The following is a 23,712-nucleotide window of genomic DNA, read 5'->3' on the forward strand; positions in this document are numbered from 1 at the left end:
GGGCGGGAATATGGGGCTGGCCTGGCTTCGTCCTTCGGGCTCCCAACTTCAGTGGCCGAGGAACCCTCCCCGTTTCCCTCTCCCCCGTTAGAGAGGGGGACAAGGTTTGCGAGGTCGCTTAGGCTCCCAGGACCCCACCGTGCCTGAGGTGAAAAGCAGCTTAGCCCCAGGCGCACCATGTGCCTGGGAGAGGACACCGAGGCAGGACTAAGCCCGGTTGGCTGCTGGTCACGGGGCGTCTGAGGGGCTCCCCCTCCCCTCCTTTGGGCTGGCAAAGAGAGCGGCGGCGGCGGCTGCCCAGCGGGTGGGTGGGCGAGCTCCACATCCACCATCTTTGCTCGCTCCTGCTCTCTGCTTGCAGCGCTTGGCGGGGGAGCTAGCAGAGGCCTGGCCTCGCAGGCGGCGCCCTGCCGGGGTGGCTTGGTACGAAGCAAGGCTGAGGGGAAGGATGGTGCTGGGCGCTGGCAGCGAGAGAGGCAGGGCTTGTCCAGCGCGGGCAGAGAAGGGAGCTGCGGCGCCATGTGCAGTGGGAAGGGAGGGAGGCCGAGGCCAGGCCGGGCAGGACGGCAAAGCGACGCCAGCCCTTTGGAACAGGCTGAGGAGCCCAGGGCAAGGAGCAATAGGTGGGGCAAGGGAAGGGCGGCCGCCCTGAGCGCTAGGGGGCGTCCGAAGGCGCAGGGGCCGCGTAAGTGCCCCAAGGAAGGGGGGAGGCCATGCGCAGCGACGGGCAGACGCGCACGCGCGCGCTGATTGGACAGCGCAGCCTTCGCTGGCGCTGCTGCTGCTGCTGAACCCCAAGAGTCAGTGAGGGGGCGCGCGCGAGCGCGCACAGGGGACAGCCGCGGGGGCGCGCGTTCAGCAGCGTCGCGCGGGCGCGCGCGGGCGAGGAAAGGAGCTTGCAAGCGAAAAGAAGCTGGCAGGCAGCTGGGCTGGAGACGGAGCTGGTAGGGACCGGAGGAGCCAAGTCGGCTCTTCACTTTGGCCCTGTGCAAGGGTGGGGGAAACAGAGTCCGACAGGTAAACTGCAGGAAAGACTTTCCTGTTCTCCCCCAAGGCGGAAACTGGTGTCTGCGGGCAGATTCCACCCGGACATTGCAAGGGCGCCGCAACCCTCACCCGGAGGGCCTTTGGAAACGGGGTGGGGGTGGGGCAAGGCACGCCAGCCGGTGTCTCGGGCCTAGTGCAGAAGCCGGGTGGTGGCAAAAGGCGGCCCGGGTGGGGGCGGGGGCGGAAGAGGATGAAAGATCCAGAAGCCTTTGCTGAAGCGATCCCTGCTCAGCAGCTGCAGATCTCTGAGAGGCGGGGGCGAGGAGGTAGGGGGAGAGTGCGAGGAGCCAGGCCAGGCCAGGCCTGCTCTGTTGCGCTCCCTGCAACCAGCAGCGGCAGGATGGATGCTGCGCTATTGTGAAAGGCGACATTTGGCTGCGCCGATCAGGAGGCAATGTTGCCTGGGTAGCTGCGGGTCGGTGGAAGAGGCATGCAGCCGGCTCGGTGCAGGCTCTCTGCGGCCCCAGAACCAGGAGCGGGAGGCGTTTGCTGGGCCTCTGCCGCCGCCGCCGCGGAGGAGGAGGAGCAGCAGCAGCAGCAGTAGAAGTGGCTGCCATTTTGGAGAACAAGGCCCTGGAGGGTTTGCCTGACCCCATTGTTGCTGTGTTTGCTTCACAGGTTGATGCCCGCCGCACAGGATGGATCAGGCCTGCGAAGTGAGCAGGAGGGGCTACCTGCCCCCCTTCGCCAGCCCTTTGGCGTTAGATGTCCCGGAGAACGGGGACGGCCCTTACGGGGGGGAGGGTCAGAGCCGAACCCCCGAGCCACCTAATGGGTGCACCATGCAGTCAAAGGCTGCTGCTGCTGCTGCCTATGGCCCAAACCCTTCCCCCTGCTACATCCCGCTGCGCAGGCTGCAGGATTTGGCCTCCATGTTCAGTGCCGAATATTTAAATGGCTCAAAAGATGGCTCTGATTGTTTGCAGGAAGTTGAAAGGAGCGACTCCAGCGCGGAGCTCTGCGATTCTTCAGTCTTAACCGACTCAGAAGACTTCACCCGGCATGACTCGGCAAGACTCCTGGATTTTGATTCCATCTCTCCTTGCTTGGAGGACGACCCGGAGGTGGATTCCGAAACATCATTCCTAAAAGCAGATGAAAGCCCAGAAGAGGAAAGTGAGTTTATGATGGAGGACAGAGACCCCGGCACCTACAGTGAGGAGGGAGAGCCCGAGGATGGGATGGAACTGATTGAGGAGATCCAAGGAGGACACCGCTCCATAGAAATTAGACACAATGAGACAATGTCTACCTTGTTCCCAATCGGCTTTCCTCGAGAGCAAATACAAAGTAACACTTGCAAAGAGGCTGCAGTAGGAAATAGAACTGAAAAACTAGACCTGCGCCCAGTGTCTTATTTTCCTGGAGATACAAATTTAAAAACAGAAAAACAGTGCAGCATTACGAAGAAGGTATCTGAAAAAGAAAATCCAGGCCACGGTCCCATCACTCTAGGAAACTTGATAGAAAGGCTTGAAACTTCAATTACTGCAAAATCATCAACCTCAGCAGCAGCAGCAGCAGCATTGCCACCTGTAAGCAGTCTTGGGGTACCCGTTAAGTTCTCTGCAAATTTATTTATGGGGAAATGTTCTACATGGTGTTCTTCTGGTCTGTTGCTGTTACAGAGAGAGCGAGAGTTGGAGGTGGGTGGAGTTAACAGGTTGTAGAGTTTCCATGTGTTTTGTTTCATTTGCAAAGCAAAGTGCAGATAATTCAAGGAAGGTAGTTTGAACAAGAGCTTTGAAAACAACTTGTTTTGTGGTCCTTCTGCCTGGCATACAATCCTAGAAGTTGACACAGTGAAAAAAATTCCTTATCACAGAAGCTGAATTGAATATAATTCCCCTCCACACATTTGAATATAATTCCCCTCCACACATGACTTGTCATCTTTCTCTGCTGGTTGTAACAAGAATTAAGATTTGGTAACTTTATAAAAGTGTTTGAAAACATGCACCCCTCACAAACTCCTGCTCCTTATACTTACTTTTTGCACTGTTAGCTGAAATGAGGTACTGTGTTTAAAAAAACCCAACAACTATGATAGCTGGAAAGCCAAAACATTATTCAGACAGAAAACCTGCTCTTCAGTTTTCTTTTTCAGCAGATTCTTAGTGCTTTCTTTTTTAAAAAATTATATTATAGTTGCATATGCTAAAAAGGTTTAGTCTTTGATTTCTGGCTGTCTTTGTAAGGGTAATAGGGCTGTTTCCCACAAGGTAATAGTAAGAAAATGTGTATACTCTTGTGCATAGATTTTTCTTGATGCATGTGCACTCTTTAGAAACTTGCTATCAGTTGTGGCTTTTCAGTGCATCAGTATTACACCCATATATATATATATATATATATATGAATATATGAATGAGAGATAGCAGCCCTTAAAATGCACATGAATTGCATTTTACATGTGGTGTGGAATGCATATGATAATGCAAGCAAGTGTTTACATCTTATGTCCTGGTATACATTTGCAGTTAAAATAGCATGTGTGAAGTGGCCTCAGTTAAAACAAAACACTCCATTACTAAAATGAGATTTCATTTAATAGTTTAAGTGAAAAGTGTGAAGACTTGCATTGTTTTCTGTTTTGCAGAATGAACTGGCGCATGCAGAGTAATTTTTTATGGTCTTGAATTCTTTTAAGAGGAGAACTGAGGTGTGTTTGTTGACTTTTAATGGTGGTGATAATGGCCTGGTTTGTACATAAAGCTAAACAAAGCCATGGTGAAATTTCAGTATGTTAATATGTTCAGTAAAAAAAATGCTCCCTTGATCTTCCTGATGGTGTGCTACTGAAATTAAGCCATGGTTTAGCTCAGCATTATATCTTAATCTGGGCTTGTGGTTTGTCTGAGGAGGAAAAACTGTGAGTCTGAATTTGGAAATAACGGTAAATTAATCTGTACCTTAATCTCCAGGTAGTGTGGCAGTAAGAAGACCAGGCCATAATTATTATTGTGAGTGCTTGCACATTCACACTTAGCAATGATTTGGCTTAGAGTTACATGTGAACTGGGCCTACTGTAGTTTGAGAATACTTCAAGTCAAAAGACTTACATTCAGGTGTAACTTTGCAAATAGTGCATAAAGTTGCAGTCCTGTGTACATAGTGCATAAAGTTGCAGTCCTAGGAATGCACACAGTGGAACTGACTTCTAAGTAAATGTGCATAGGATAGTGTTGTGAAATTATTTTCACAACATTTGTGAAACAACATGTTGGAAAAGTCTACTAGAATATTGTGTACCATGGCAAATATATATATGGTATTGTAGAACTTAAGTGTTTTGTGCAGTTACATTAGAATTTACCTGGCTTTGGTATTTCAGTTACTGAGAGACCTCTTTCCAAAATAATGTCACTGCCAAATGGCTCACATCTGATATTATTTCTACTGGTAGTTACTAATTCCAGAGTATTGCGTAAAGTATTGCCTAAATGTTTGTGGAGCAGATAGCATTGTGCAGGTGTTAACACACATGTGCACCTGAATACTGTACAGAGAAGAAATGGGTTGTATCCAACTTAATATCTGAATGCATGGAACAGCTTCCAGAAGTGCAACAGAACTTTTACTTCTTTCTTCTCCCTTACTGCATACTCAACCCTGAGTTTTCCCCAACACTCTGGAGTAGATTTGGGGGCGGTGCAGGGGGAGGAGATGGAGGGGAAATTATGGTATGTTGCACTCACAGGAGTCATTCTGCATGTGCAGTGATTTAGCTAAATGCAACCCAATGTTTTTTTATTAAGGATATTGTCCCATTAAAGAAATCTTAATATGATCTGAGTTTAAGCCTATTCCTCTAGCAATTAAATTTGCATATATGTAAAACGAATGGTTCTGAGGCTAGCAATGTAGGCATTGGGTGATATCCAACTAAGTCATACTCGATGAGCAGTCTCATGGAAATCAATGGACTGATCTAAGTATGATCTAATGTTGGATACCCCCTTTTGGTTTTGGATATTGCATGCATGTGTCGTAGCAAGCATCATCTTAGAAGAAGCATCCCCTTCTCTGTGGCACTAAAGTGAGAATACCTTTTAAGTGGTGCTATTAAAAAAAAAATCTGCATGATTGATTGGGGCCCCAGTGAGGCCATAAGTGATATCACAGCACTTTGCAGATAGTTCTACTTAATAACAGAATCAGTTTTACTTCCAAAATTCATTATTACATTGAGTTACAGTTGAAATAGAAAACCATTATAAAACATTTTCAAAGTGTATGGCATCTAGTTTCTGTTAGGAGTTTTTTTTTTTTTTTAGTTGTGCAGAATTCTTTTGATTGTCTCATTGTATAATGGCTTTTTAATGCAAATATTTAAAAAATAGAATGCTGGTGCATAAATATTGATGAGAAATGCCTTTCTTGAAAGGGGGTATTTGGAAATCAGACCTTTTTTTGTAAGGCGTGTAAAGATGGAAGAGAGCTTACCGAAAGAATGACATCAGAAAATCTCAGAAAATAATTTTGTTTGTGGTTGTCTCATAATTCTGGTCTTGCAGTTGTCTTTGAGCAATGGGTCCATTCAAGGTTTAAAAGCAAGCAAGAAAATGCTGTTGGCTACTCTGGTGTCTGAGGCTCATGTGTCAGGGATGGTTTAAGCCAAGGGAGCTATTATTACAGAAATACCTTAAGCAATAATTCTATGACTAATTTTGGTTACGTTTGAAATTATTGTTCTTTGAAGTTAGCTCAAGTACAGTGGTGCCCCGCAAGACGAATGCCTCGCAAGACGGAAAACTCGCTAGACGAAAGAGTTTTCAGTTTTGGAGGTGCTTCGCAAAACGAATATCCTATGGGCTTGCTTCGCAAGACAAAAATGTCTTGCGAGTTCCTGCAGGGTTTTTTTCTTTTCCCCCCCTTTTTCTAAGCCGCTAAGCCGCTTATCAGCTGATCCGATAAACTGATAAGCTGTTAAAAGCCGCTAATAGCGCTAATCCTCTAATCCATCAATGTTTCCTGCTTGGCAGGGGGTTGGACTCGATGGCCCTTGTGGTCTCTTCCAACTCTATGATTCTATGATTCAATGGGCTTGCTTTGCAAGACGAAAAAACCGCTAGACGAAGAGAATCACGGAACGGATTCTTTTCATCTTGCGAGGCACCACTGTAATCCAGTGATCCTATTATCGCATGTTATTTCGTTATTGTAGCCATAACATTCATGTGAAGTTCTCATCGATGACCATTGCATCTTTGCAAGCTGCTAAAACCTGTATGCATTTTGGGGGTTAGGTTTCTCTCCCACCACAGTTGAATAGATCTTCAAGTCCCAACAGCATGAATCAGTATCTCTTGTGTTCTCAAGCACTCTTCTTCTAGGGGTGAGAGCACATGACAATTCATGGTGTGATTATTGCAAGATAAGAGCTATGTATGAGCTTCTATGCCCATCAGTTGGTGCTGCTTGCATGTGATGTAGTTAAAATGGATAAAAATTAATGAGTTAAGAATAGTAATAATTAAATATTTTTGCAAGGGCTCCCACTAGCACAGTTGGGCTTTCCCTCTCCTCCCCCAACGCTCCCTCTCCACCTCCCCCAGATCCGTTCTAGAGAGTCAGGAGAACCCTCAGAACACCACATGGGAGAAGAGGGGTATTGTCTCATCTGACAAGTAAAGATACTTGTGCTGATGGAATGATCAGAAGTGTGGGATTTTGAATTGCTCCCTGTAAGTTTCTCTTTTTAGAAGTAGCCTAGTATAATCAGGGGGATGCGGGTGGCGCTGTGGGTTAAACCACAGAGCCTAGGACTTGTCGATCAGAAGGTCGGCAGTTCGAATCCCCGCGATGGGGTGAGCTCCCATTGCTCGGTCCCAGCTCCTGCCAACCTAGCAGTTTGAAAACACGTCAAGTGCAAGTAGATAAATAGGTACCGCTCTGGCGGGAAGGTAAACGGCGTTTCTGTGCGCTGCTCTGGTTCACCAGAAGCGGCTTAGTCATGCTGGTCACATGACCCTGAAGCTGTACGCCGGCTCCCTCGGCCAATAAAGCGAGATGAGCGCCGCAACCCCAGAGTCGGTCACGACTGGACCTAATGGTCAGGGGTCCCTTTACCTTTAGTATAATCAGACTAAAAAAAGCATATTAATCCTACAATTGTTGGCTCCATCCAGCTATCAAATCATACCATAGTTTGTTGTGACATGGGCATCCTATGGCGACTCTCATACATTTCTCTTCTTCCTTCCTTCCTTTGGGGTGTATGGAGGATTAAGGCTTCCATTGCATTTTGAAACAAACTTTAGCTTCTCATTTCATATATAGGTTTGTATAATATCGCACAATTGAACTCCGGTTTGCTATTTGTGCAAACCACACTCTCCCATGTGCTTCAAAAACTGGGAACTTGCTTGCTTCAAAAAGCAAGAAAGCTTCCATTAGACACATGGGGAAAGGGAGGCTTGAAATGGTGCGTCTGCATTTCCAACAACACTGGTTTGTTGCAGTTATTATTATTTATTAGATTTCTTCCCTGTTTTTTCACCATGAGGTCCCATGGTGCATTACAACAATTTTAAAAATACAATATTGAAATAATTTAAAACAAATTACAGTCAGTGGAATATATTGTAAAATTTCTCAGGTGTCAAAGGCCAGGCATCTTCCGCATATGATGATAACCACAAAAGTAAGGTGTCAGGTGCACTTCTTTGGGGAGAGCCTTCCACAGATAATGCCCTCTTCTGAGCTGTCAATCTCCAAACTTGTGAGGGTGACAGAACTACCAAGAGGGCCTCCTCTGTCAATCGTAATACCCAAGGGGGTCTGAATGGGAAACTGCCTCAAAATTGATAGGGCTTTATGAAAGACATTGAGTTAGGAAAGCAACACAAATGCAAATAAAGAATCACATGGAAAACTGCTGTTAATGGCCTTGATGCTAGGGGCAAAGAACTAGCAGGTCATCACAGGTGATGATTGCCAACCTTTGACACCTGAAGATGCCACCCTGTATATGGCTAAGATACTTCTGTATCCTGTAATTATCTGATATCTGTATTTTCCCCCATACCAAATTATGAATATTTATAAACAAGGACATTTCATCTTATGAAAATGAAATGCTCTTCCCATAAGTACCAGCACTTCTGACATATGAAATGGGGGGGGGGGGGAGATCAAATAAGTGGTGCACCATGTATCATTCTATAAAATTATGAAAAATATCAAGTGTATATATAATTATACAAAGTATATAATTAGAGTGTTGATCCTAGTTGTAAGCCAACATGGACAAATTATTATACATTATTTTTAAAAATATATGAATCACCAATGAGAAACTTCAATCAGAAATTTAAACTGGCCTTTTTGTGATTTAAATCACATTTATTTAAATTAGTCCACCTTTGATGTAATGAAATAGCTGGAGGAATGCTGGCCAGATCGGGCACCAGTGTATCAACCCCAACTGGACTAAAACCACAAAAGGTAGCAGCAAAAGGAAGAGTTCTTGTTCTTTCTTACTGTTATTTTTTTAGTGTGAAACACTTTTTTAAATTGCCCTGCTAATTGAAGTTCCAAAGCAAGTGCAATTCATTGGAAAGGCTGCGAGAGAGTAGTTTATGACAGCCCGGTAGTGTGGTTCAGACTGAATACTGAAGGCTAGGCTCTGAGCCATTTACATCAACTTGCAGTGTACAGTGGTGCCTCGCAAGACGAAAAGAATCCGTTCTGTGATTCTCTTCGTCTAGCGGTTTTTTCGTCTTGCGAAGCAAGCCCATTGACGGATTAGAGGATTAGCGCTATTAGCGGCTTTTAGCGGCTTATCAGCTTATCGGATCAGCTGATAAGCGGCTTAGCGGCTTAGAAAAGGGGGGGGGAACCAGCAGGAACTCGCAAGACACTGTCGTCTTGCGAAGCAAGCCCATAGGAAATTCGTTTTGCGAAGCACCTCCAAAATGGAAAACTCTTTCGTCTAGCGAGTTTTCCGTCTTGCGAGGCATTCGTCTTGCGGGGCACCACTGTAGTCCTGAGGTATTAGACCCCTAACACCTCAGCGAAATCTGAAAGACTAGCTTACAACAACCATGCAGTAAGGTATACCTCTGTTGCAAGCAGTCATAGAAATTAGCTAGGCGTCAAACACGTTTTGCAACTGATGTGGGTCCAATTGCAACCACTTGGAGATTTCTGGATGCCAGGCTGGAGACTGAGGAAAACAAAACATCACTTAGAGAAAGATCTGAAATATTTTCCTTGAAGCTTGGATTTGTTTAATATGTTGTAAACCACTTTGATGTTTGTTTTTTAAACTATAAAGTGATATATAAATGAAGATAATAATAATAATAATAATAATAATAATAATAATAATAATAATAATAATAATAATAATGGTGATGATAAACTGCATTGCAAAAAAGGAGAAAAAAGGCACCTAGACATTCCATTGTGGTGACCGTCACCTAGGTTTAAGGTGCCATTTGGCGATTATATATCTGAGTTTCTAACACTGGTTGCAAGTTGGAATGCTATGCTGAGAGAGAAAAGCTTACAGCAGCTCTGCAATGTAGCCTGCTGTTAATATTGAAGGTCAGAAGTGAAGCTGAAGCTTGTTTGGATTCCCAGTCAAAAGTCCCCTATACCTCTCTGGTTGCAGTGCAGGTTGATGCATTAAATTGCCCCCTTAGGCTTCCTTCCAGTCAAATCAGCCACTCAGTTGCATTCAGAAGCCTCATTGGCTTGTGTGAACACTGCTTGTACTTTTAAATGTTTAAAACCCAAAATCATAAATTTAAGTTTTGTGCATGAAGCAAGAGATTTAATTTTAACTTTTCTTTTTCTGAGATCCTTCAGCCGCATGCATAGGCAACATGCACATGTCAGATATATACTGCAGCATTTAGTCTGTAGTGACATATGGAAGTTCTGCTAAGCCCATTTTACTTTTTAGAGATTTGCTAATCTCTATCAAGGGTGCTATATATTACCTTATTCCCCCCCTCCCACAGTGAAACTGGCAGTCTTCTCAGTAGTGTTCATTTGTAGCAGAATTAATGGTCCTAATTTCACCCAAAAGCTTTAACCAAAATAGTCTGCCACATGCAGGAGGACATTTTGCAGTACAGTCACAGGCATGTTTCCTCAGAAGTATCATTTAAATTCAGTGGGATTTTCTTCCTGGTAATTGATTTTAGCATTGCAGCCTTAATTTAATTTATTTCAATGGGCTTAGGCCGTCTAGCTGCATCTAGGATAGCAGTTGATTTATTGCTGGGAGGCAATTTTAATTTATGTAGACAAATGATGACCAGTAGATCAGAGAGTTTATCTTTATTTATTTTTTGGAGGTTCCAATGTGTTACTGTTCATAGGAAATACTATATTTGTTTCCTTGTTTCTTTCTAACAATGAATAGTAGCTTTTGCTAACTTATAAGTTGCCTCACATTTCCTTCAAAAGCTCAAATTGTATCTATCTAGAGGTTTTGCTTACACTCAGATGTAAACATCTACAGAATTTTAAATGACTGAAATTCAGTCAGTGGATAATCTTAGTTCATACCCTTTAGAATCCCAGATCAGCAACAAATACTCCCAGAGCCAAATTCATCCCCCTACGGAATACTCTCTGGTCCCAGCCTTGACCCCCCACTCAAGTTGCCAACTTGGAAGCTATAGAAGATGTATGGAGAAAATTGCAGTTGTGGCTGTGGGGGTGAAGTAGGATTTACCCTCTGTCACTACATCCAAACTATATCATTATTACAAAATTTATTACCCTCCCTTTACCAGGAGGTCCCATGGAAGGTTGTAACATGAACTATGGTCAGAAGAATAGGATGAGTCCTGAAAAGATATTCTTCAGGTGTCAATGGCCAGGATAAAGAGATGGGTTTTCAGCATGTCAAGTGACAATGCTGGATCCAGGAGTACACCCAAGCTACAAACCTGCTCTTTCTAAGGAAGTGCAAACCCATCAGAAAAGGTGGGCTTTCTACCTCCTGGATTTGAGAACACATAGCACTTTTGTTTCATGGTTTAGTTTCACTTTGTTGGCCCACATCACTGCCTCCAAACACCTGTCTTGATGCCTCAGCCAGCTCTACTGGTACAGGAGAGAGAGAGAGAGAGAGAGAGAGAGAGAGAGAGAGAGAGAGAGAGAGCTGGGTGTCATTCATATATTGGTGACACATCACTCCCATACAGCTGATGACTGGTCCTAGTGGCTTCATATAGATGTTAAATTGCATGGGTGACAAGAAGTATAGTGGCCCAACAACTACTTCCTTGAGCTATTCCAGAAGGATGCTATGGTAAATGGTATCAAAAGTCACCAGAAGGTCACAAAGAATGAGCAGGGTTGCATTCTCCCAATCTCTCTCCCGACAAATGACATCAGCCAGGGCAGTTTCAGTGCCCTGACCAAACAATGGCTAGTTGCTGATTAGGATTTTAAAAATGGTGTTGTTAAAGCCATTAATTTAGGGGGGGAAACTATTTGAAATTATTTACAACAGGCAATCCCTGATGCTGCTGATGGGTGAGTTTTACATTAAACTTCTATGTCACATATAACCATGAACTGTAGCATAATTTGTGAACAAGTCCTGGGATGTACTTGACAGATGCAGTCCTTGCTAGAGGCCAATTACTTTCCTTTTAGGGATATTTCTTTTCAGGGAGAAATAAGCTTGGCTCTTGGAGGTGATGCTGGTATCTTTGTATAGGAAGATCCCTTGCTTGTCAAGAAGCAATAGGGTACATCATGCTCAGTTGGGATGAACACTTCTAAGGATGACCATGTTTTTTCAAAAAACAACTTACCTTATGACAGAACTTTCGTAAGTGGTAATTATAAGAAGTAAACAAGCAGTAGTGAAGTATCGCATCATGCCTGCGCTTGCTTTCATAGCTTATTCAGAGAAGGCTCCTTTTCCAATAGATTAGTTACAGTGGTGCCTCGCAAGACGAAAAGAATCCGTTCTGTGATTCTCTTCGTCTAGCGGTTTTTTTGTCTTGCGAAGCAAGCCCATTGACGGATTAGAGGATTAGCGCTATTAGCGGCTTTTAGCGGTTTATCAGCTTATCGGATCAGCTGATAAGCGGCTTAGCGGCTTAGAAAAAGGGGGGGGAAGGGAAAAAAAACCCGCAGGAACTCGCAAGACATTTTCGTCTTGCGAAGCAAGCCCATAGGAGATTAGTTTTGCGAAGCACCTCCAAAACGGAAAACTCTTTCGTCTAGCGAGTTTTCCGTCTAGCGAGGCATTCGTCTTGCGGGGCACCACTGTATTACTAACACTACCACACAGTATTCATTAGTGTTTTAAGTTTCTTCACAATGCTCTTATCTTGCAGTTGTGTAAAGGGAGATATTATCAGTGAGTTGCTGCATCCTTTAAATTGGCTCTTGAGTGTCTGTGTGCCTCACTGTTCAGAAATGTGATTGATTTCATAGTACAATTAGGTGGCAGGAATCTATGCCTTTGAAGAGAAAGGAAACATCTTGCAAAACCAGGAGTGAGGAACCTCAGGCCCAGGGCCTCAATACAGCCTTCCTGATCTCTGTCTGGCCTTTGAGACTCTTCCCAGGCCATGCCCCACCCTTGAGGCCCCACCTGTCACTGGCCCTGCCCCACAATTGCCTTACTGGAATATGTTCTAGATAATGTAATTTGCTCGCTTGCTTGGATGGAGAGGTGGTTGTGGATGTGTAGAAATCCACAATTCTTACTTGGCTGGAATGTAGCCTATTGAGTAAAGGTGTAAGAGTCATTGTATCTGTTACACAAAGCAGATTTGGAGAGGAAAGGGGGAAACCCCTGTAGCATACAAGGAAATCCTTGTACTGATGGGACATCGTGGTTGACTACCACCCATAGGGATTATTATTATTTCCTTTTGTTTATTAAATTTATCAGTTGCTTTATCTGGCCCAGGACAACCCAAAGTGTCTTACAACCCAACAAACGGACAGTAAATCACACATGGATACATTAACACCAAGAGGAAAGAGAAATACAACAAAAACTTCTCACCCACTTTTTAAAGGCCAAAGATAGTGTGTCGAATGGACCTTACACCCAGGCATATGTGTGAAGGTTGCAGTCAATAAATCTTATTCCCATCCTTCATCTCCCAGGCTTATTCCTTTACCTTTGCTATGGGTTTTATTGACTTTGCCTATTTCCCCACCGTTTTGTTGTGTCCTTCGTTTCCCACTTTCTTCCTGCCTTCACCCTGTCAGCATTTTCCATATTGACTTCCATTTGCTGTAAGGAAACAGGCATGTTAGTTCTGGGGGAACTAAATTAATAAATGGACTTGTGAAATGCAAGCAGCCCTTTTTCTGGATCATCCCATGTGAAACATTCCAGTTTACACAGCCTTTCTGCCTAAACTGAGTGCTCTGTTTTCAATCTGTGGTTTGCACTCTGGTTTTTCCCTTCTGCTGTCTCCATACCCTGAGCACTTGGTATCTCACCATTGCCTGTGAAACATCCTTATGGTTCAGAGCCATAATGAGCTAAAATATATACTTTTAATTTATTTTATATGACCACAACATTAATTAAATACAACTACAGTCATACCTTGGTTGTCGAACACCTCAGTACTTGGACGTTTTGGCTCCCAAACGCCGCAAACCCAGAAGTGAGTTTGCAAATGTTTTTTGGAAGCTGAACGTCTGATGTGACTTCTGCGGCTTCCGAATGAGTGCAGGAAGCTCCTGCAGCCAATCGGAAGCCGCGCCTTGGTTTTCAAACTGTTACGGGAGTCAAATGGATTCACGGAATGGATTGAGTTCGACAACCAGGGTACGACTGTACAGTATTTCACAAACATACTACTAGGTGTGAACAGAACAGAGTTGCATGCCCTATGAAGCAGGGCTGGCAAACCTGCAGGCCATATATATATCCCTCCCACAGACATTTTCAGTGGCTCACAGAGAGCTCTTGGCATTTGCCCTCCCCCTTTAATTTTTTTTGTTTTAAAATCACAAGTCAGTGCTGTTTGTGCCTAGGAGACCTTCCCTGCTGAGTAACTGAAGTGGTAGTGTTATATTCACTGTCACTTCTTGGTTCTGTAATACCAAGATTTGTTTTGAAGGGCAGGATGCAGTCCTCTTGACCTAGCACAGCCATGGTTCAGCCCCTCCGCCTGAAATATGCAGGGGGAAATAGGACTGGGCTTAACTATTTTTATAAGGTAGTAGTGAAGATTGATGAAATAATGTGGATTAAGCACTTTAACAATTAAGACACTGTGCAAATGTTGTTGTTCTTGAGAGACCTGGAGAACACCTGAATCATAGCTACAGTTCTGTTTCAAGTACAGTAGAACTAATCTCCCCCTCAGCCAAAAACACCAAAGCAAAACACTCGCAGAAGAGGGTGGGGAGGTGCCAAGGCCATTTGAAGCCATTCTTTGGATTGCTAGGGAACTAGAAAGTGCCTGTAATCTTCCCATCACTTTCTTAATGAGCAAGGAGCATCACAGTTGTTAATGAGATGGAGAAAAGCTACAGAAATGATATTCGCTGGAGACAGAACCCTAGTGTTAATTTGTGCAAGCATGTGATTTATTCTGCTGCTTCCAATGAGACCGGTGGAGCTGAAAACCGCTTTAAAGTGGCTTTATGAAAAAGATAGTTATTGGGTATGTGCAATAATTAAGACTATTAATAGTATGACTGTTTCAAAAGGGAGCTTTTGGCTGAGCTTGATACGTCTCTGCCATGACTGAGTGCTTGTGAGTTTAATATAATTTGTTTAGCAATTTATTCACTTAGTGTGATCATCTCTATAAGCTACCTTACAAGGAGAACTGAAAATTAGAATGGCATCTGTGTTTATGTGTTGGGTTTTGAAATGTAGGAAGTGAATGTGTGTTCCAAAGAAAGAGGTCAAAGTATCTAACATGAGTTTGACCAAACTGCAGGAGGTAGTGGAAGACAGGAGTGCCTGGCATCTCTGGTCCATGGGGTCACGAAGAGTCGGACACCATTAAACGACTAAACAACAACAATGCTTCAGCAGCTTCGAGAACACTGTCCAACCATCTTGTCCTCTGTCGTCCCCTTCTCCTTGTGCCCTCCATCTTTCCCAACACCAGGGTCTTTTCCAGGGAGTCTTCTCTTCTCATGAGGTGGCCAAAGTATTGGAGCCTCAGCTTCACGATCTGTCCTCAGGGCTGATTTCCTTCAGAATGGATAGGTTTGTTCTTCTTGCAGTCCATGGGACTCTCGAGAGTCTCCTCCAGCACCATAAATCGCTATGCTGAAGCATAGCGTTAGAGTAATACAGTTTGGATAGTATGTGGCGATGAGGTGGTGAGATGTGGGAGACAGTGAAAAATGGATGTATTTTGTAGCACGCTCGCCCTGTCCCCTTACTTGTTTGTGTGGGGTGTTTTGTCCTGGCACCCCCAGCTGTTAAGAGTGTTGTGAGGGAGTTGCTGCAAGGTTCCTGTGAGGGTTCAAGGAAAACAAATGTTCACACTGTGCTCCAGTTTCTGGCAGGGTTCTGGGGACACAAGTTGTTTGTGCAAAGAGTTCCCTTTGTGTGCAGAGCACCGTTTCTTCCTCTTTTGTATTGCTGGAGTCCCTTCTTGTGAGCCCTGTGTCGCCAGAGACAAGAGAAATAAAAGCCCCACGCTGCATGACTTGTCATCTTGAGTTATGACCTCCCTGTATGTGGTTTATATACTTGTGGTGGCGGGCTGCATTTGGGCATTGAGACTACACCATAGCCTATGTGAGAGAGGTGCTCACTGAGGCGGAGCGGTGGCTATTTTTTAATTTGTTTTCCTCCCACTGCTGTAAATGGGAAGCAATTTCTTGCACGTGGTCTGGGGCTGTTGTCAAGCCACGTTGTCACTGAGGATGTGGTAGTGGTCTGTGGAGAAGTGCTTCTTCCCTCTGCCATTTCTGTGCCAGTGGAACAGCTGCAATTCCATGGTGCTGTGCTGCCATATCTGTTATGGCACCAGTGTCTCTCCTTCCACGTAGCCCCTCAGCCAGTATAACTCAAGCATAAGAATGTTCTCTTATGTGTAGTGTCTTTCCTAATGTTGTATTAGTCTAATACTGCGACTCATAATGCATCATGGGGTTTTTTAAAATAAAAAAGTTAAATATTGCTTGTTGGACTAGAAAAGGTCAACATTTGGGGGACTTAGATTATGGTTTTATAACAATTTTAAAAACATTGGTCTGTTTAAAAAACAAGGCGTATCTTTCATTTTGAATCACACTTTAATTCTTAATTAACTTTGCGAGCATGAAGTCTTCCTAACTGCAGATAACTGCCCTTGGCACTTCCTCTTTCTCTGTATTCTATGTAGTGGAAAATTGAAGTAGATGACTAGTACAGTTGTGCTCTGGCTCCAATAATTTAATGTTGAACTCACAACTTTTCACTTCAGAACTGATGACAAATTACATGAGAGCTAAATTTCTGTGACAGATCTTTATCTGAGGACTTGGGTTTCTGCTAAAGAGTTGAAAGCAACATAGGAAGCAGCTTTATACCTTAAAGGTCCACCTAGTTCAGTGTTTTGCTACTCTGACTAGCATCAGAGGTCCAGAGTTGTCCTTCTAAGGCCTACCTGGAAAGGCCATGGATTGAACGGGGGACATTTAGTATGCAAAGCAATTGTTCTAAATATGTGTTCTACCACCTTGCTATGGGGGGGGGCACAATTTGGAAGGGGAGAAGGAGGTGCTTTTCTTCTGAACCTACTTTCCCCAGTTTATTTCCCCCCCCCACCTTGGGTTTCCAGGTGTGTGGTTTTCCTGTGTGCTAGAGAAACAGGTCAAGAATTAAGCACCCTACAGAACCTTCCACATCTCCATCAAATCACTGCCTCTTCCTTCTGCTTTTCAGCTGTTCATCCTCACATATTAAAATTTAGTTAAAATCAGCATGCAGCAGTTTTAACTGGACATTAAGAAGCACAAATGTAAGTCTGTAATTATGGTTTCTTGATTCAGTCATCATGCTACACCACCATTGTTTTCAAACCATGGTTTCCGATTCTGCATTCCTGGTTGATTGCAAATCATGGCTTGGCCATCCCTGCATCACAACAAGCATTGTTTTTAATATGTTTACAAATTCAGTTTCCCGTTTTCTATTGCTTTCTCATACCTACATCTTTGCACTGTTCTGGGGACTGCAAGATGCAATAAAGGCTCACCCATTCATTCTGTCTTTGATTTTGGAGCGAGCTGAAATGAATCAATTTAGTGTTGATATGGGGAGATTTTTAATCCATCAAAGAAAGTGGGTGTGTCTGGATATATAGTTTGCAACGATCTCTGTGTCTTACCTAGAAAAGTTGATGCTGTATTTAATAAAGCTGTATTTAGTTTGAGGAACTAATTTTCAATCGTGGCTTCAAACGCGTAATAATTTTTGTGTAGCACTTAGTTTTAAAATTATAAATTTCCTCCTTCCATAATTTTACATGTAGAATCATGGCTAGAATGCAAAGAGGAACACACATTTTTGGGTGTTGATATTTCTGTTTGGAAGGATTCCTTCACAGAATACTTCTCTGGAAGGTCCTCCAGCCTTTGAGAGGGAGGTGGCCTTTCAGAGAGTGGAAGGAGACGTTAGCCCCATGTGTTCCACCTTAAAAGCAAGGCTAGAGCTTGATTCTTTGATCACATTTTGCAGTCACTAAGAAACATTAGAACTGAAAACGTTCCTCCTAATGGCAAGGGTATCCAAATCCTCAATTTTAGCAATAACATCTCATTTCCTCCCTTCCCCTCCCCACCCCCCCTTTTTTTTTGCCTAGTACCAGTTTAGAGCTTTAGCTGTTTCCTTGACAGGAAAGGGCAGCCATTCTGTTTTTCCATTAGGAGAGATGACTATTGTGTTCAACTCATCCACATTTAGAGTTCTAAAAACTGCTTATTTATTAGAGATATAAGTTTGCCCTTGGCAAATGTTTGGTTTGATGAGGAAAAGAGTCAGGATTGGCTGCTGGGCCTGCACAATGTGTAGGTTGTAGATCTGTTAACTGATTGGAAGAATGTTAAGCTGATCTGTCTTTTAACCAGTTAGTTGATTTAACTTTTTTTGTTTAGATACAAGCTACCGTAATCTCAATATTGTTGCCTTTGTTTCTTTTCCAAAGGAAGTGTAAAATAACTTGTTTATAAATCTTCACATTATAACGTTGCTGTTGGCAGTTCAGTACACAAGAGCCTTGGTAGAAGAAGAGAAGATTTGTGATATTTTCTTTCTCAATCCTTATTTCAGCAATACCTCAAAACCAAAAATAAACAAGTGTGCCCTTCCACTCTTACCCTCTTGCAATTAATCAACTGATTTAAGCCAACTGCAGTTTACAGTCCTGGTGGCTCAAGCAGCTTCTACTAGAGTGAATTATATATCAATGCAGTTTATTGTTTTTTCTCCATAGGGTCGAAATAAGAAGAAACCTGCTCCGGTGAAGTATGAAACTGGAGATCTTGTATGGGCAAAGTTCAACAGGCGTCCGTGGTGGCCCTGTAAAATTTCCCATGATCCTGTGCTAGACACACATTCAAAAATGAAAGGTAATAATATTTTATTTGCATTACATGATCAGAGTTTTAGTGATTTGTATTATCCATACACAGCTCACTTTGCAGATTAGCCTCCATAAGTGTGTATTGACCAGGGTGGCTGTCAAATAAGCTGCCTGGGTGAAGATGATGATGTTGAGGGGGGTGGGCTGTGTATCTTTAATGTTTGTATAGCTTGTCAGGCAAGCTGCACCTGCTGCAGCTTCCTCTGTCAAAAGTTCTGGAGTCCTGTACTCACTCTCTCTATATATTTTTGGCTTGGTCACCCTGCCATGAAAAAGTGAAAGGGTAGTAACAGGCATCACTGTTTTAGATTGCAAGCCCTTCGTTTCTTATTTTAATTGCATACATAACCATGTGCATTGATGGCATTACATGAATGCTAATGATGATAATAAGGCCCAGCCCTAACCTGGGATAATTAGAATGTTTCATGGAAATCAGTGGAACTTGTTTGCTTAATGGTTTGTTTAGGATTACAGGTAGGTAGTGGAAGCCTATGGCTCTCCACTTAGAAGCAAGCCTATTGAGTTAAGTTGGACTTACTGCTAGGTAAAGGTATATAGAATTGCACTTGGTCTCATCCTGTGCCCACTTTCCTCGGAGTAAGCCCAGTTAAACTCAAAGGGCTTATTTTTAAGTAGACGTGCATAATACTGTTCAAGTATTCAATACTGGGAGATTGTGAAGAAGGGAGTTCTCAAAGTTCTGGAGTTTAGGAGGTGCAAGAGGAAGGCTTTGGTGGAAAGAGAATATAGTTCAGTGGGTGGGTTCGCTGAAGGAGTATGTCATGAAGTGAAATCTTCAGTGGTGAGAGAAAAATGTGAAAATGTTAGAAATCAACCAAGAAGACAGGAGTAGGGAGAGTGGACCAAGTGCAAGGAGTGAGCAAGTGGCGGTGTTATGAATTGCTGGGATCAAGGGCGGAAATTTATGCTCATTTCTTCACAACAGGTAAATTATTGCCTCTTATTGAAATTTAAAACATGTGTGCCACCATTGCAAAGTCTCTGGTATTTTGAATTAAATCCACTGTCCTTCAGAACCCCATATCCCCTCCCCCAACAGTGTGCTTGCATCCCTGAGAACTTCACCCAGGAACCAATTTGAAGAGTAAAACTGTTCTTCTAAAATTGAAAATTTGAAGTAGAATAGGCAGTGGTTGAGAGAATGGTCCCCAAAGAAGCATTGACCTCCTCTCCCAGACTCTTGTCCACATAGTGTCCAAATAGCGCCCCAACAGTATCTGAAATATGTATGCTGAAGCAGGGAAGAAAAAGCAATTAAAACTTGTGCTGTTTACTCATTCATAAGATGTTTCTCTTTGGGGAAACAGTTGCTTATCTATCCAATGATGACAGCTTCTGAACTCCTTTTAACTCCTGACTCATTCAAAAAGTAAAACACAGGGAGCAGTGAAAGCAGAGGGCCAGCAACCTCTAGCAAAATTTGGAACTTTGGAGTTTCCTCCAGGATTTCCAAAAAAAGACTGGTTTAATATAATTCTCCCTGAAAAATGGGTTCTAAATTAAATCTGTATTAGTTTGCTTCAGTGAGCATGTGGATAGGACCAAAAGCAAGAGCCACACCAAAAAAATAAATAACCGACATATCATGAAAAATTGTGTATATTTATTTAAGACAGCGAAAGCATAATACAAAATGAACAGTAAATTATATATAAAAAAATAATTACACTACAGATGAAATGATTATAATGGGATAACTACATGCACTATATGGGAATATGAAACAACTTGCACTGACTGCTTATATAGTACATAAGTTACTATAGGTAAAATACCAGTTATCCTTCTAACACCCTCCCTTTAAGTCCAGCTAACTTAAAAGCAAATGCAGTAAGAATGTTTCATTATATTATAAAGGTCTGCTTAAGCAATATATGAAAATTACTCAAGATTTGAAAGAGAGTAAGTGAGATGTAGGGATATTCAAAAAGACTTGAGAACTTGGGAGGAATAATGAGTACATAAATGATTTTACCAAAAGCTCCGTATCTACCAGACTTGCTGTGGTGAGGTCTGTTGGTTCCAGATGGAAGATTCCTGAGCAAAAACTGGAAGTACAAATCTCAGCAAACATACAAGCTTGCCCCAAGAAATGCAAAATTCACAGACCTGTTCTGCATCTCCCAACACCATCAAGCCAGCATGCATTTCAGGGAATGTGCTGTTGGGGGAGGGAGAAAAAACAATATAAACTAAAAGCTGTAAGGAAACACTGAGAGAAAAAGAGAAGAGCACCATCCAGGTCTTACTTTTCAGTTTTCCTAATTTTAAACACCTCCCATTTCAAATCCCTAGCCATACTCTGGTTTTCTCTGGTAACCCCTTTAAATAAGTTTACCCATTAAAAATCAGTCCATTAAATTATGACTTACACCAAAATTCTCAGACTTCTTCATTACTCTTCCTTAATTGCAACCCTGAATCTCTCAGCTTTCTTTATCCAAACTAGAAGTCATTTCTGCCAAGCCAGGAAGAAGAACCTTGAAAGTACTTGGTTCTGCCCTGCTTTCTTAAGCTAATTGTCCGAAACAAAGACTTCAGTCTTTGAAAAGGAAATAAAATGTTGGTTGAAAAAAGAATTATCTTCTAATGTGACACACATATAGAATAAAGGCACATATGCAGACAATTACCAGATGACAGGGGGAAACTTCACTCTCATTAAAATGCCCACTTCTTATCCTACACTCCTCTCCCTCTTCCACCCCATGGTTTATAATTGGGGTATTTTCCATTGAACAGCTGCTTCCCAGTCTAATCATACAGAGACATAACTGTAAAACCTGAACAAAAAAACACACCACATTTCACATCAAAAGGTACCTAGAGTTATTAGTGTATTGAAGTAATAAGATACTTCTTTCTTAATTCAACAAAAGTGCTGTGTTCTTCCAGCTCAGACTTGAATAGATTACAGGAATACACTTTGCCCTCCTCCTTGCTTTTAATTAGAATAGCAGGTAACCAGAATTCGGTCATCTAGGGGCACCTTTGGTGTTGCTATCAGAGAGAGGTTAACCCATCTTCATAGGTTCCACTGCCGTATTTATCACAAAGCTTTTGTCGTAGGAAGAATGCTCCCTTTATTCAAGGATGCTTAGCCAGCATCTTTTCTGTTCCTGCAGCCATCGACCTAGGCATAGCGATCGTCATGGCTTCCTGAAACCAAAATTTGGTGCATACAATATGTGGATCTGCTCCTTCCGTACGGCACCCTGGAACCCAGAAAATAAGTCCAAAAGGGACTTGACTATCACCCTCTAATGGTGAACTCAGGTGGTGAGTGCCAATAGAAATAGAGCCAAATTAATGCATATGACAAACAAGAGGGCAGGAACCAGTGTGCTTTGGGGAATCCTGAGTGAAATACAAAACAAGGGTGCAACTCCTCCCCCCCCCCCCATGTTGCATCATTTATTCCAGGTCCCATTTGTTAGATATGTTTTAGAAAATATTTTGGGGGCATTCCTACACCTTGACACAAAATGCTAATCTTGCCAATTTTGTCTTAATAGTGTCCAATCGCAGACCACATCGAGAATACTATGTGGAAGCCTTGGGAGACCCATCTGAAAGAGCTTGGGTTGTGGGGAAAGCTATTGTAGTCTTTGAAGGAAGACATCAGTTTGAAGAACTGCCTGTCCTTCGGAGAAGAGGGAAGCAAAAAGAGAAAGGTTACAAGCACAAGGTAAATCTCATGTTCTCATTTGGTTTGTTCTTGAGTGTTCTCATCTGAGTGCAAAACCTAGGTGGAAGTGAAGTACTTCTTAAAGACCATGGATCACAGTTGGAAAAATTTAAACTCATGCTCAACTCTCTCATTGAACTCCATCAGCTTACAAAGTTGCTCCATTTTTTGGGATTGCGTTTCTTATACTTTGAAGCTGCTTTAAAAATGACTGATATGATTTGAAACTTGGAGGCTGCTGATAAAGGAATGTCTTTTGCGTTGACTTGTCCATATAGCTACCTGAGAATAGACTGGAAATATAATCGTGTAAATCGGGCCATTATGTTAGATACAGGTATATAAAGAGAACTTTTGACAACATGTTTCAATGTTATTAATAGAGAAAACATTGTATCTGAAGGGCAAATGTGGAGTAATATGGGCAGGAAGGAAAACCTGCTGTATTTCAAAATCTTAGTCTACAGCTTGAATTCCTTCTGGAGCCAGCTCTGTGTTAATATTTCCAAAACTGAGATTCTGGCATAAAACATCCAGGCAACCATTTTCTTGAGACTAGGATCAGAAGGATTCAGCTATATTCCAGTTTTGGAACTTGTTAAGCTCTCGGAGAGCCAGAATGGAACCAGATTGTTGGCGCTTAAAATAAAAAAAGGTGACAGAGCAGCTTTTAAATTGATTGTGTGGGGGAAGCTGAAAGCAGCTGCAGAGTCCTGTTCAGAACAAATCATGGCCCTGAGAGGAAGGGGGGGATTATTATTATAATTTAAATTGGGGAGAGGGTAGAATGTGTCACTGAGAGTGCAGGGGCACATGATAGCAACTGAGAGGGAAGCAGGTGTCAGAGATCTATGGAGATGGAGTAAAAAGCCTTTTGAGTTGATATATTTCCCACTGTGCATATGTATTTGAATTGTTTTTAAAACGTGGAGTGTTTTATTCCTTGTTGTTTGCCACTTTAGACTCCTTTGGAAGGCGTGTGTGTGTGTGTGTGTGTGTGTGTGTGTGTGTGAAGCCTCTGTGTCAAGATGAGTGAGCTGGAGTGCTTGGCCTTAGATGAGAGCATTGATATAGTGGACATAATGGAAGCCTGCTATAATGGAGAGAACCAATAGAGCACAGTTACCTCTGGGTACAAACTCTATAAGAAGGACCAAGAAGGGCATATTGGAGGCAATGCCACTGTGTGTGAAAGAAAACATAGAGTCCGACAAGCTAGAAATCCCCAAAGGAGCAGACTTTTCCTGGACTTAAGTGGCATGCAAGACCTGGTGTGAGATGTAAATATTATAGTACCTACTGGGAGCAGTGACCATAGTGTTATCTAATTACATACATTTGTAAATGGACAGTTGCCAAGAAAATCCATCACAGTCACATTTGACTTCAAAAGATGAAACTTT

General features: G+C 42.8%; 1 protein-coding gene across 21 annotated transcripts in view; it reads left to right on the plus strand.

Moving 5' to 3' along the window:
- Positions 1 to 270: 270 nt before the first annotated feature.
- Positions 271 to 23,712, plus strand: part of NSD1 (nuclear receptor binding SET domain protein 1) — a 60,233-nt gene continuing 36,791 nt past the window's right edge. For 3 of the 21 annotated variants that reach the window (XM_083488289.1, XM_083488296.1, XM_083488297.1), the window contains exons 1-4: positions 825 to 1,017; positions 1,666 to 2,582; positions 18,448 to 18,583; positions 22,137 to 22,309. In XM_083488289.1, coding sequence (XP_083344415.1) covers positions 1,686 to 2,582; positions 18,448 to 18,583; positions 22,137 to 22,309 — 1,206 coding nt within the window. In that variant the 5' untranslated portion in view covers positions 825 to 1,017; positions 1,666 to 1,685. The other 18 variants (XM_083488285.1, XM_083488292.1, XM_083488284.1 and 15 more) reach the window with 16 other exon arrangements.

Source organism: Podarcis liolepis (assembly GCF_965112155.1).
Source record: "Podarcis liolepis genome assembly, chromosome: 2".
In the NCBI taxonomy this organism is placed as follows: domain Eukaryota; kingdom Metazoa; phylum Chordata; class Lepidosauria; order Squamata; family Lacertidae; genus Podarcis; species Podarcis liolepis.